Source organism: Corvus hawaiiensis, chromosome 8 (genome assembly GCF_020740725.1).
Source record: "Corvus hawaiiensis isolate bCorHaw1 chromosome 8, bCorHaw1.pri.cur, whole genome shotgun sequence".
Taxonomy (NCBI): domain Eukaryota; kingdom Metazoa; phylum Chordata; class Aves; order Passeriformes; family Corvidae; genus Corvus; species Corvus hawaiiensis.
Genome location: NC_063220.1, coordinates 21,330,833 through 21,343,266, shown reverse-complemented (window position 1 = coordinate 21,343,266; position 12,434 = coordinate 21,330,833). Strand labels below are relative to the sequence as shown.

Below are 12,434 nucleotides of genomic sequence, written 5' to 3'. Positions count from 1 at the left end.
AATACTTAAATTCCCTTTGCATGTTGTTTTAAAGCAGCTGGGATATGTAAACCATGTAAGCATCAGCGTCTGAAAACATGGAAGCAGTGAAAGTGGCTGAACAACCAGAGACAGCCCATGTGTTGGTAGTTACTTTCTTTCAGTTGGCTACATGTGTGTGTCCCTGCGATATGAGCACTGGTCTGTTTTCTTGCACCCTCTGTGTTGTTTGTGCCTGTCTGTCTCTTGTCGAGCTCAGGAAATGTTGCCAACTGCTGTGCCAAAACTAATCACGTTACAGATCTTAAGAAGGGCCTAGCACCTTTTTAGGTGAATTGGCCTCTTTTAATTTGAGTTGTACAGAATTACCAAGGATTGCACCCTGGCCAGTGACTGATGTTGGCTGGCAGCGGTGGGGAGGGAGAGGTGTGCTGCCATCTCAACAGAGATGTTGGCTGTGCTGCCTGCGCCTCTGGGAAAGGAAGGCTGGCTTTTTCCAGGGAAGGGCAGTTGGTTAGATGGCCACAGGACATGAGTGTGTGCAGGAAGCTCAATATGTCAGATACCTTCCTTCACCTGAGAAAAAGCTGTTAAAAAAGCATAGGCTAAGCTGCCTCTAATTTCATTGGGGCTCTTTCCTGTAGTAAAATGCCATCCAATTCTGGACTAGCAAACATGATACTTGGTCTTCTTCAGCCCACTGGCTGTGGAAGAACACGATGGGTGAACTGGGTGCTCAGTGCAGCCTGGAAGGTAGGCTGTGTGCTTTGGATGTGTGGGGGTTTGCACTTTATAAGGCAACATAACACACCTAACAGGCTGTTGTCAACTTTTTTCAGAACAGTGGTTTCTTGGATGTTTGGTTAGGTTTTGTTTGGGTTTTTTTTTTCTCATTTGGCCTTAGTTATAAAGCCTTCCAAAACACTGGAATTATTTTTGTATAGCTTCTTTCATGCTAATTTTATCTTCTTATCCCAGTGGACTAAGAAAAATGGGTTACAATTTTCTCACTGGAAGAGGTTTGGACAATAGATCTCTGCATTAGGATCACTGTTTCTGAAGAAGTACAGGAGCCTCAGTGCTGTGTGGAGAGGTGGACCATTGTCAGAAGTTTGATTGTGTTTATGCCACGAAATAACTTGGGATTAATTTTTTCAGATTGATCTGTTCCTCTTTGACATTTACAGTGACCTGTCATCTCTTTTGCCATCAGGCTGGAAATATATACATAAAACAAAACTCTTGGAAGGCCAGAGTCTTAGGACAATGCAGGGACGTATAGAAAGAGGCAGCAAACAGTAATTTCTGTATTTCTCCTTTCTTAGCTTGGAGTTTGAGTGTATATGTTCTTTTCTTTCCCATGGACTTCTAAAGAATTCACTCCTGTCTCTCTCTCTTCTACTTCCTCCCCTCTCCACCTGCCCCATCTTCCTCTTTTATTTCTCCTCTCTCCCTCTCCAAAAGGGATAGTTAAGCCAAGACATGTTGCTTGTGAAGAAAAGTTGAATTATTAGTAGGTGTTTGTCAAGTCTCAGTCTTACAAGGTCTGTCACTGGTTGACATAATTATACCTTTGGCAGATGTTTTCCAGCTCAGCATTTGACTTCTGCATTCTTTGTGGTGTTTGTGGTGTGGTGATGAGGGCCTGATGTTTTGTAATATGAGTTTGCACTCCCTGAGCACAGTGGGATAGAGAGCCACTGCAATGAGGGCACACTACTGTGAGCTCCCATCAGGCACCCCAGTCTGTAAACTGAGGAGTTTGAGTGAGGCTCCTGCAGTGCCAGTTTTGATCTTATTTGATCTAGCAGCAAAAGAGACATAGCCTGGTGCGGGCGTCACATGTGGGCTGGATTTGTTGGCTAGGAACTCTATAATTATGGACACAGGTTTGGCTTCCTACAAACATAGACTTGGCTCATTCATGACATACATGACTCAATGGGATGATTCTTTTCAGCAAGCTGGTGATGGCCTCACTGTTGTGCTGTATGGATGCAGGAAACAGAGATTTTATTCTTCTACCACAGCTACAAGAGAGACTGAAGTGGGGAAAGATGAAAAGCTGCTGGGCACCATCCAGAGAACTTGCTACTTGTGGAACTACATGGCCTTTCCCTTATGTCCCAATCCCATTCCTTTCCATATTTTGGTCCTGAAGTCTCTTTGTTCAGGTCACAGCAGGGATACAACACATCATACATCACCTTTTCTCTACCTTTTCTAGGGCTGAGCACACTTTTACTTGGATCAATAGATTCTCTGAAACCCTCAGCATTATCACATAGCTAGAACTGTTTCTGTACACTTTGGGATACCTCAGACTTGACTCCCATTTGTGCCCTGTTTGAGACCATGACTATTGTGTGTCTCTCACTTCTGTAGTCTCTTTCTCTCAGGACAGCTGCCATCTCTCATTTTCCTTCACCAGATATTTTTGTTAGTGCTCATTGCAGGATTCTCCCCATCCCTTTGGGCTGCTGCCTTTTTCCCTTCTGTTTTCCTTCCTTATAGCTCTAGCAGTTCATTCACATTTGGATTTTGGTACATCCCTTACAGCTTCTATTGCCTCTGGGGGAAGGATGATGTCCAGCAACCTGGGCAGCACTCCTCCTTCCTCCCTCTTCTTGGTGATTGAGCCTGTGGGGAGGGTCGGGTCTGAGGAGATGGCTGGGGTTGGAAGCAATACTGTCATTTTCTTGCTGCCTCTGCTGTCCAGCAGGGGAACTAAAACCATGTTTTTCTGTCTCAGCCACAGAGCAACAACAAAACCAGTATAGTAAGCACTGCAAAAGAAACACCCCCAGTGCAGACGTCCATGGTATCTTCCCCAACCACAATTTTTTTTCCTGTTTGGTTTAATTTTGATTCTGTCCTCTCCCCTTCTCCCCCCAAACCCCTTCCTGAGTGCTGCTTGTGCTGCTCTGTTTCAGCTTATGTTTCGGCTTCATTCTGTCTGTGTCCCTGTGCTGCTGTGGGGCCCGATCACAGCCTCACAGGCTTTGGGATGGGGGTGCTGAGCAGAGCTGTGGTTGGATGTGGGGATCGCAGCTTGCCTGGACTTCCCTGTGTGCCACCCTGTATAGTTCTATGTGTCCCGTTCAACTGTTCCTGCTGGCTTTGGGGAGAATGGTTTTGAAGAAGAGAGTGTCAAGCTCCATCCACTCTCCAACACTCAGGAAATGGAGGATGGACTTCAGGACACCAGAGAAGAAAGGGCAGACAGAGGGTTTTTAGAAGAATCCTTTGCTGGCCTATTTGGCCTGCTCAGTTGAGTGGCTGATCTCCTGCAGCTCACTGACTTTCTGGGCTGACATTTTCTGTGGGCTGTGTGCAGGCTCTACAGTGCCCAGTGCCGAGTACATTGAACGGCACAGCTGGGGTGTGTGGCCTGCCTCAGTACCCGTGGAGATCAGGCAGCAGTGCAGCGGGTGGCAGAGGCAGATGGGTGAGTGTACAGCACTGCCCAGCACTGTCCCTGATGCCCTCGCTGAGCCACCCCACAAGAACGACAGCAATGGGAGGAGATCGTGCAGGATCCTGAAGTCTTGTCCTGGTAACGAAGGGATGAGTGCAGGAGCTAGTTAGCATCGATAGGCCTGGTAGCTGCTTTTTGTTGTCTGTCTCTAGAGAGTTGGATTTGGCATTTTTGCAGGGTGGGTGGGTAGGATTTGATGTTGGGTTTTTTTGTTGTAGGATGAAGGATTCCTGGGACACTTCATAATTTTCTGCTTTCCTTTCACTGGCTTTGTTCATGATGGTTTTGGTATTGAGAGAGCCTTTCGAAATTATTAAATATGGTTATTATTGAAATTGGAGCTCATTTCAGAGACTTTTAGAAAAATGTGCCTTTTTTCACAGCTCCTTAGCAACTCTTCTCTGAAAGGCATTGAGGTGGTCTGGCTCATGCTTTTTTTTATTATGGAAATTATGAATGTCCCTTTTTTAGGGTAAAATACCCAGCAACCTTTCCAAAAGACTGGGAGACAAAGGCCCCAGCCCAGCGTTATGCATTCTTCCCCCTCTCCCTCTTCTGAAGCATTTTCCAGTGAGGACACTGCTGAGGGGTCATTACTTCATGAAGGGCTGCAGAGGGTGCAGACTGGCTGCTTGGTTGCCTTCTGGTGTCTGTGCCAGCCTGGTTCACTGGAAACGAGTTGGGAATTAGGGGCAATTGCAGGGAAGCTGGGGGCTTTGTCTCCTTGTGACTGTGGCTTTTAGTGCAGCCTTTCTCTTAATGAAACCTGTGCAGGAAGTGTGTGCGCACGCACGCAGGCACACGTGTGCTGTTTGGAGTTTGTGATTTGATTTTATTTTTTTAATGTCAGTCACCTTTTCTCCACTTGCTGGGGAGTGAAAATAAATGGGAGAATGCTTTGGAACTGGAGTTTAATGATTCTTCCATCCTTTCCTAGGAGCCTCAAACAACTGTTGTCCATAATGCTACAGATGGCATAAAGGTAAGGGATGGGAGTGTTGCCAGAGAAACTTCTGCTTCTCTGTTGTTCTAGTCTTCATGTGTCTTAATTCTGTTTCTACCTTTCCAATGTCTGGTTTGTAGCATGCTCCCAAGTACAGCTGGCAATAGACTTGGAGGGTTGTGTTATATGGCTATGCATATCTGGAAGAGGCTGAGTAAAGACAACTGTTCAGATATTAACATCTCTTTCCTATTGTGGTGTATAACCACCACTTTCTTTCGTATGTGGGATGGAAAAGAAGATATAGGCACTTATGCACTTTTTTTTTTTTCTTCTACAACTGGACACCTCCTCTAAGAAAGCCTAGGAGCCCTTCTTTAGCTTCTTGTGGCTATTCTTCCAAACAGAAGCAACTCTCATTGGATTTCATTTGACAGAGTTTGGTAACTTTCACCCTTGTAAAAGTTCTGGGTTAACAGCTTGAACATGCAAAAGCTGAGCAGAGATGCTGTTACATTTTGCTTTATATTTGGCCTGCTTTCATCCAAATCTTCCTTGTATCATGCTCTCCCTACCATCTCTGCCAACGTTTTTGTGCTTTTCCCCATCTTCCTTCACAAAGAAATCAAACTATTTGCTCATGCTCCCGACTGCTGATGCCTGGTAATGCTCTGTTCTGCCGTGCAGGGTTCCACAGAGAGCTGTAACACCACGACTGAAGATGAGGATCTGAAAGGTAGGTATTTTGCCTGTAATTTCTAATACAGCTAAGTGTAGGCAAGGGATTCTAGAGATTCAGTCATTGCCTTGAACTAGCTTCCCAGATTTCTGTGTCTGACTCAGTTCATAAATTCACCATGATGCTGTCATTCCTGTCACAGTGGGACCGTGCAGTGGGGAGCCGGCTGACTTGGCCTCTGTGGTATATAAACACTGTTTGCCCTGAGCTAATTCGTTTTTGTCTCAGAGCTGGAATTCCTTTCTTGCATATATCATAATCTGTTCATCTCCAGTCCATTTCTAGGTGTGGAAAAATCCCTACCAGTCCCTTGAGGTTTGGACTCTGCTTGCGTTTTTGTGCTTCCCTGTAGATTACAGGGAGTTGAAACCTCTCTGTTACTGCTCAGTCTCCCTTTTCACCCCTTTCTGGGAATCTCTTTTGTGACATGCACAGAATTCCCTTGTTATTTTTTCTCTTTGGGTCTATTTTTGTTTCTAAGATGAAGATCGTTCTCAGCCTGTTGTCCTTGACTGAGATATCAGTAGAGGGAGATGCTGAGAAGAGATTTCATGCCTTTCAGTGACCATATCATAAATATTCTGTGCTTGTAAAACTCTTTAAATAAAGGAGCTTCAAGTTCCATATCTGCTCCTGTTGTTTGAGCAGCTGTCTTTTGCCTGGCCTCCCTAATGAAGGATGAGCAGACATTTTCCTGAATAAGCAAGTTTGGGATGGGTGAATGTAGTTTGCATTCTGAGGCAAATGTGTTAATAGTTTGCATTTTGAGGCAGAGGTATCCTCATTCTCCCTGTAGTTCATCTGAGTTACATATCCAGGGAAAAATCAGTGCTGACCCTGCAATGTCACCTCCATCAGCTGGGCTAGTTCCTGATGCTTTTCCCATGGCCTGTCACAAGCTGCTGGCTCCTCTTCTGAGGAATCACAGGGAGAAGAAACACATGCCAGTGAGTGAAAGAGCTCTGCAATACAGATTGTTTCAGATAAGACCTGGCCTCATTACAGGACAGTATTCTAGCTGCCACCTTTTTGCCAAAGAGTAATCCGTGGTTTAAGAACCTAGCTTTGAGGGACGGGAACTGGATGGGTTTCATAGTGCAGTAATGAATTCAATTTATCTAATCTCTGCTGGATAGCCATCCAGAACAGGTATTTATCCAGAACCTTGACTCCTGTGGCACTTTTTATTCTGGAGGGGTTCCATGGTTGAGCCAGCTGAGCCAATGTGTGTTTTAAGTCAGGAATACAAATACTGCAAGGAAAAGAAGGGTAGGACTGGAACAGACCATGGGGAGGAGGAAAGGCAGCTGGTCAGTGTATAGAGTTGTATAGGGCTACATTGCTACAGATGAAAACTGTGTTTTGGGGTTTTTGGCAAAGGTTAGAATATTTCATTATGGTTTTAATAGAAGGGAGCATTTGAATGGTGATCGGGAGGGAAAGAGTTTGCACAGTAATGGTTTGTGCTGTGGCCACCTCTGGTAATTTTAGTCCTTCAGTTTTAAGTGTAGCAGTGTTCACCTGTGTTCTTCTTCTATTCCTGCCCTTCCACATTTTAAAATAAGCAAGCACTTGAGCAAAACTAAGTAGACCAAAAGGTTTGGGAGTGTTAGAGTTCTCAGTGTTCTGTGTAGCCATGACTCTTGGAAAAGGAAGTGCTTGTGCAGTTCCTCTGCCAACTTCTTATTTTAAATAGACACCAGGCTACACAGATCAGTTCTGCTGTGCTGTAGGAGACATTGTCTTGATCCATCAATGACAGTTGCCTCAGGGATATGTTGTTTCCACTGTGGTGGGGCTAAAGGCAGTGTGTGTCATTGTTCTTCCCCCACCTCCCTGCCCTTGTGTCACTAAATTGCACAGCAGGTTCATGTTGTAGAGCTGTCTACTTGGCTTTGCCCTGGAGGATACTCCTGCATGTTTTGTGCCCAGCATTGTGGTTTCTTTAATGTTCTCCTATTTCCTTTCTCTTTTTTTATTTACTGAACTTGCGTGTTTTGTTTGTGTTTGTGTTTTAATTCCCTGCCATGCTAGCTCCCCCTCTCTCCACCGGGGACGGCAGCTCAGTGCTTGAAGGACGGAGGCACAGTGAGAGCAAAACACAGACTGAGTCCATGCAGTCCCAGCTTTCTCTCTGTTTCTCAGCCAGTAAGTCCAGGGGTGCAGTGCTTCACAGCATCTTTTTCCCACCCCTTCCTCCACCCTTCCCATTTCTCCTTACCTAAGATTTTTCCTTTCCTCAGCTTCCTTCCAGAATGTTGATTTTTCATTTCCAGTACTCCAGAATAAAAAGAAATCATCTCCCTTCCTGCAAAATACCCTCCTTTGCACACTGAAATTTTCCAAACATTTCCTCCCCTTTCTGAAAAAAAAAACCCCAGAACCTCATCCTAGCTAATTTCATTCCCTTGCTTTCATCTGGGTGAGATGTGGAGTTCTCTGCAGAAACACTGTCTTTTGGGATTTCCTTGGGCAAGTCACTGCATCTCTTAGTTCTCCTTGTGGTAAATGGGGTCAGTGGTGCAGGTCTGCTTGTGGAAGGGATGCACAAGACTGAATTCAGTCTCACTTGTCAGAATTTCTGAAGACCCCAGACATGGAGGGTGCTCAGAAGTACCAAAGGAACAAAACCCAGTTTTTTCAGACTACTTTAAGGTGCTTTGAAAGGGAGGGTGTGGCTCCTGAAAGACCCCATAGCGTTTTTGAATCCATTGTGAGGTGCTTTGAGTGAAAATCCTGGGATAATGTTGGCTCTGAAGAGCATTTTTCTGTCGTGAGCTTTACCTTGTGTGTCTGTCTTGCTAGCTCAGTTAGCTGGTACCATGGTTAGTCTATGAGTTAAGTTCTGCCTTGTATCTCCTGAACTGGCTACCTCTGTAGAGGAGCCTGTGGCTGAAAAACTCTGAAAATGCATGTGAAAAAAGCTAGTAGGTTGGAGAAAATCTAGGTGGAATTCACAGCCTTTCCTCTACACAGACATACTGTACTAGCTGTCTGACTATTTAACACTATAGTAGAAGGATCCTTAGTATGAGCTGGGAACATCTGGAGTATTTGATTCTGTTCAGGTCAGTCTAGGAAGGAAGGAACAGGCATGCCCTCTTCTGTCTCTTCCTGTCATATTTTCCTGGTTTCCTACATGCAGCACAGTATCTCATGATGCAGCAGTTGGAGCATCTTTGTTATTTATTTTTGAAGTAGCTCTAAGGATGTCAGACTGCTGGTTTGTAAGGTGCAATGGGAAAGGTGTTTTGCCTAGACAGAATGGAAGGGAAATGATCTCTTCTGAAGTCCTTTTTGCTGTGAGCTGTCCATCACTGCTGGCTTATTAATTCCTTCCTTTTGGTCATAGCAAAGGCCTGCTTGGTACACTGAGGAGTGCCGAATCACTTCTCTGCCAAGTGGGTCAGTGTTCTCCCACTTTGCTTCCCTCTAAGTTGAGATTTGCAGTGATTTGGATGTCCCTACTTTCTTTAATCCCATCTTGTACTTGCCCTTGTGCTGCTCTGTCACTACTCCAACCATTGTTTTAGGTTGCTCTCAAACTTCCTCCAGAATTAGTGTAATTCCTGCTGTGCTTTTTGCACCAGAGCCCAGGTGGCCCCTGCCAAGCAGTGTCTGGCCCAAGTGATGTGACAGAAGCAGGAGAGCAGGTAGAAGTTATTGGGATGTGGATGTGTCTGTGTGCCGACCGGGGCTGGGGCTGTGTGTGTCTGTACTTCTTTGTTGGTTTTTATTTTACTTTCTAGTTTTTGTTTGTTTATCATTTTAACGCTTACATTTGTTTTGCAGCTACACAGTCTTGTGAAGAGAAGCTTCATGCCTGGGACAGCCCAGGGCAGACATTGGAGTTAGAGCGTGCTCGGTCGGAGCCTTTGCTAACTCCAGTAGTTCCCTTTGTACTTAACCGAGCACCGTGTAAGTTAGCAGCTGGGTAGCAGTAGTGGAGTAGTGCAACTCATGCTAGTTACCCTAGATATAAAGCTCCCTGTTTTCTCCTCCCCTGCCCCTCAGCCCGTCCGGCCGAGCCGAGCCGGGCCGGGGCTGAGCGGGCAGCGGCGGCGGCCGCCGGGGGGCGCCACGCGCAGGCGGCGGGAGCGGGGCCGCCCTCAAGCCCGTCCCGCCCGCGGCCGCCGCCCCGCCCCGGCCCAAGCTGTGGCCCGGCCTTGAACGATGCCCGCTAAACGCTCCCGCAGCGCTCCGCGGCCGGCGGCGTGGCTGCTGTGGCGGGGCTGCCTCCTGGGCCCGCACAAAGCAGGGTGGAGCAGCCGCGGGCCATGCTCGATGTCCGTGCTGGTGCATATCGCCTCGCGCTTGTGCCTCTGCCGTGCCACTTTGGAGGCCCGCGGATTCATCGGGAGCGGCAGGCGTGAATGCCGTTCCCCTGACATCCCGAGGCTCTTTGTCCTTCGGACAGAGTGGTCACCTTCCGTGTGCCGGTTCTAGTTCGGGACATGTAGTGAAAGCCAGGAGACGAGCACAGTCTGATGGCATGGACTAGTGTTGAAGGACGGGCCTGCTGGCACTGTGTCAAGGGACTTTGGAAGGGGGTGCAAATTTCCTTGAGATGAGCCAGCGCACCGTGACTGTGGTCTGCAGACTCCCTCACCCACCTCAAATGGAGCCTTTCCCATGGACTCCATCTTCTGGACATCAGTGGTGCATGGTTTGGAGGTCCAACAAGTAGCCCTTCTTTATGTGGAAGTAATCCCAGACAACTTGCTTGTAAGGACATTTTTCACAACAGACATAGCCCATTGTGTTGTTTTGACCCATTCCCTGTATACATATTTTCATGTGTGGAAATACATACAGCCTGCATAGCAAAACCAGCCCCCCTTATTTTTATGAGCCAGATGAGGGGTTTTTATGAGCTATCTGAGGGGTTTCTGAGGCTAGCTCAGTAGTAAAAGTCTCTTAACTGACTTCCAGAGTGGGTATGGACATCTTTCATTGCCAGTGAGATTATTATCTTGCTGCTCTTCAGCTGCACTTATCAATGGTGGGATGAGGTGTACATGTGGCTGAAAGCTTATGGGCAAGGGAGAGAGCAGTTCAGAGCAGCATCTTCTGGCATTTAGAGTGGAATTCAGCTTCCCTGACTTGAATATCCAAAGATGGTAGGTTGGATTTAAACACCATCCCCCTAATGACAGGCATCTAAGATCTCCACTTGAGACTTCCAAAAGTCCCAATTTCTTTCAGGGTATAAAGGAGGAACAGTCAGGGAACTGGTTCCATTTCAGACACCTACATTTTAGATGCTGAAGGGCATGTGGATGGCACTTCTGGTGGTAGGAATTGTATATTATCTGGTAACATTGAAGAGAATGCTAGAGAACCTCCTAAATGCCTGTGTAATGTGCAGAAGAGTCTACCTACAGGTGTGGGGAAGGCTGAAGAGATGTGAGGTTTTGCATATAGGCTCAGGCATAGGTATGGTGCATGTATAGTCATAGAACTAGAATTGTATTATTTAACAGACCTGATTCAAACTTCATAAATGTTAAGAATTCTCGAGACCAGCAGAGGGGATGTGGCCTAGGCAATCTGGAAGAGAGCACAGAGGCGCTGGCCAGATGGGGGCCAAATAACAGTAGACAGACAGCCCTTGTCTTCATTCATCTTGAAGTCCAGTGTGCTGGGCTGGGTTAATGACAATGCTGTCAGAGTGCTGTAAAGAATTGTGCCGTAGGGATTGGCAGAAGCTAACTGAGGAACAGAGTGCGCACTCAGACACAGCTAGGACCTGCTCATCCAATCCATCCATCCTGCTGCCGTTGTCTTTCTAGCTTGCAGAAGCCATCCCTACATGTCCCAGTTGCTTGTTTGCAGCATTCACAATAGCTGAGGTATTGGTGATGGTGATAGGCAAGTTGTTGGGAGACTCCTTCCAATTGCCTTGATCTCTGTGGTGGCCATTTGTAAATGGCTACTGTGGTGAAGGTTTTGCACGTCTTAAGCTGCCAGACAAGTACTTCACATGGGCAGGGTCCCTGGTGTTCATTGGTCAGACTCCCCAGAAGCAGCTCACGCTGTCATTCAGGAGACACCTCTGGTGCCTTAGACCTTTTTAGAAGAAAAACACTGAATAAGATCTCTTTATTTCCTTTCTCCCTGCATTATGGGATCACCATTTCCCTTTCATACCACTGCCCCCCTACTCTCATGTGGATGACTGTCTTTACTGCATATCTCCAGAATGCAGGGAGCAGCATCCTATGAGACCTAAACTAATGGTGCTCTACAAATTGCTTGTAGGAAGCACCCACTAGCCTCGTATTTCTACTGAACTCTTCAGCACAGTTAAATTGCTCTTTCTTCTTGTTCACAGTGCGTAAGCAAGAGATCATTAAGATAACAGAGCAGCTGATAGAGGCCATCAACAATGGAGATTTTGAGGCTTATACGTAAGTAGAGATGCTTTCTGACAGGTTGTTTATCAGTTTGTGTGCAAGTGATGCTCTGGCTCCTGGGTACGAGGAGCTGTCATGCAGTCAGGGATGGTAAAAGGTTTTATCCTTCTTAGCCTACATCAGTTAGGAGTAAGGGATGGAGTAGTAGATCGCTAAATCAATATCAAGTCAGGTATCAAACAGCAACAGGAACAACAAAAGGGAAATGTCCTGGGTTTGTAAGAAAAGTACAGGGGAGGGCAATGAGAAGAGCAGAAAGAGAATAAAAGAAAAGTCAGAAACCTAGAGGTTTATTTCATGTGAAATGCCATCTAGTTGGCTCCATGAGTTACAGTAGGGCTGAGTCTTCAGGAACTTCTTGGAGTAGTTAGGTGGACACAGAGTGTGAGTCAAATGGCATACCAGCACTTTGCTGTGTGAATAGTGCTTGGGCTCAAATGCAAACTGTAAGCCTGTGCTGCTTTTCTTTGCAGAAAAATCTGTGATCCTGGCTTGACCTCATTTGAACCTGAAGCACTGGGGAACCTGGTTGAAGGAATGGATTTCCATAAGTTTTACTTCGAAAACTGTGAGTGGGTAGATTTGGTAACTCCAACACCTTTCTCTCTACTCTTCCTCTATGTCACATTTTGGGGGGAAAATTTGCCTTGTTTTTACTGGTTATCAGAATCAGCAAGAACTTCATTGTGCTTGGGTTGTGATGCGTTCATAAAAGCCAGCAGCCTTTCTCTCAAAAAGCCTGTTCAGCAGCAATTTCAATTCTAACCCCCACATCCCTTCACTCTAGGCATACAATCTGCTAGGTGGAAATGTTTTGTACCTGGCAGTTTGAGGCACTGAACTTCTTACTGATATGAAAATGGAAAAAATTATCAGATT

General features: G+C 46.2%; 1 protein-coding gene across 15 annotated transcripts in view; it reads left to right on the top strand.

Annotated features, from left to right (window-relative positions):
* Window positions 1–12,434, top strand: part of CAMK2G (calcium/calmodulin dependent protein kinase II gamma) — a 119,919-nt gene that overhangs the window by 101,246 nt on the left and 6,239 nt on the right. For 3 of the 15 annotated variants that reach the window (XM_048312003.1, XM_048311993.1, XM_048311991.1), the window contains 7 exons: window positions 2,732–2,800; window positions 4,395–4,439; window positions 5,088–5,136; window positions 7,174–7,287; window positions 8,932–9,057; window positions 11,474–11,549; window positions 12,029–12,123. In XM_048312003.1, coding sequence (XP_048167960.1) covers window positions 2,732–2,800; window positions 4,395–4,439; window positions 5,088–5,136; window positions 7,174–7,287; window positions 8,932–9,057; window positions 11,474–11,549; window positions 12,029–12,123 — 574 coding nt within the window. The remainder of the gene's footprint in view (window positions 1–2,731; window positions 2,801–4,394; window positions 4,440–5,087; window positions 5,137–7,173; window positions 7,288–8,931; window positions 9,058–11,473; window positions 11,550–12,028; window positions 12,124–12,434) is intronic. The other 12 variants (XM_048311995.1, XM_048311994.1, XM_048311997.1 and 9 more) reach the window with 7 other exon arrangements.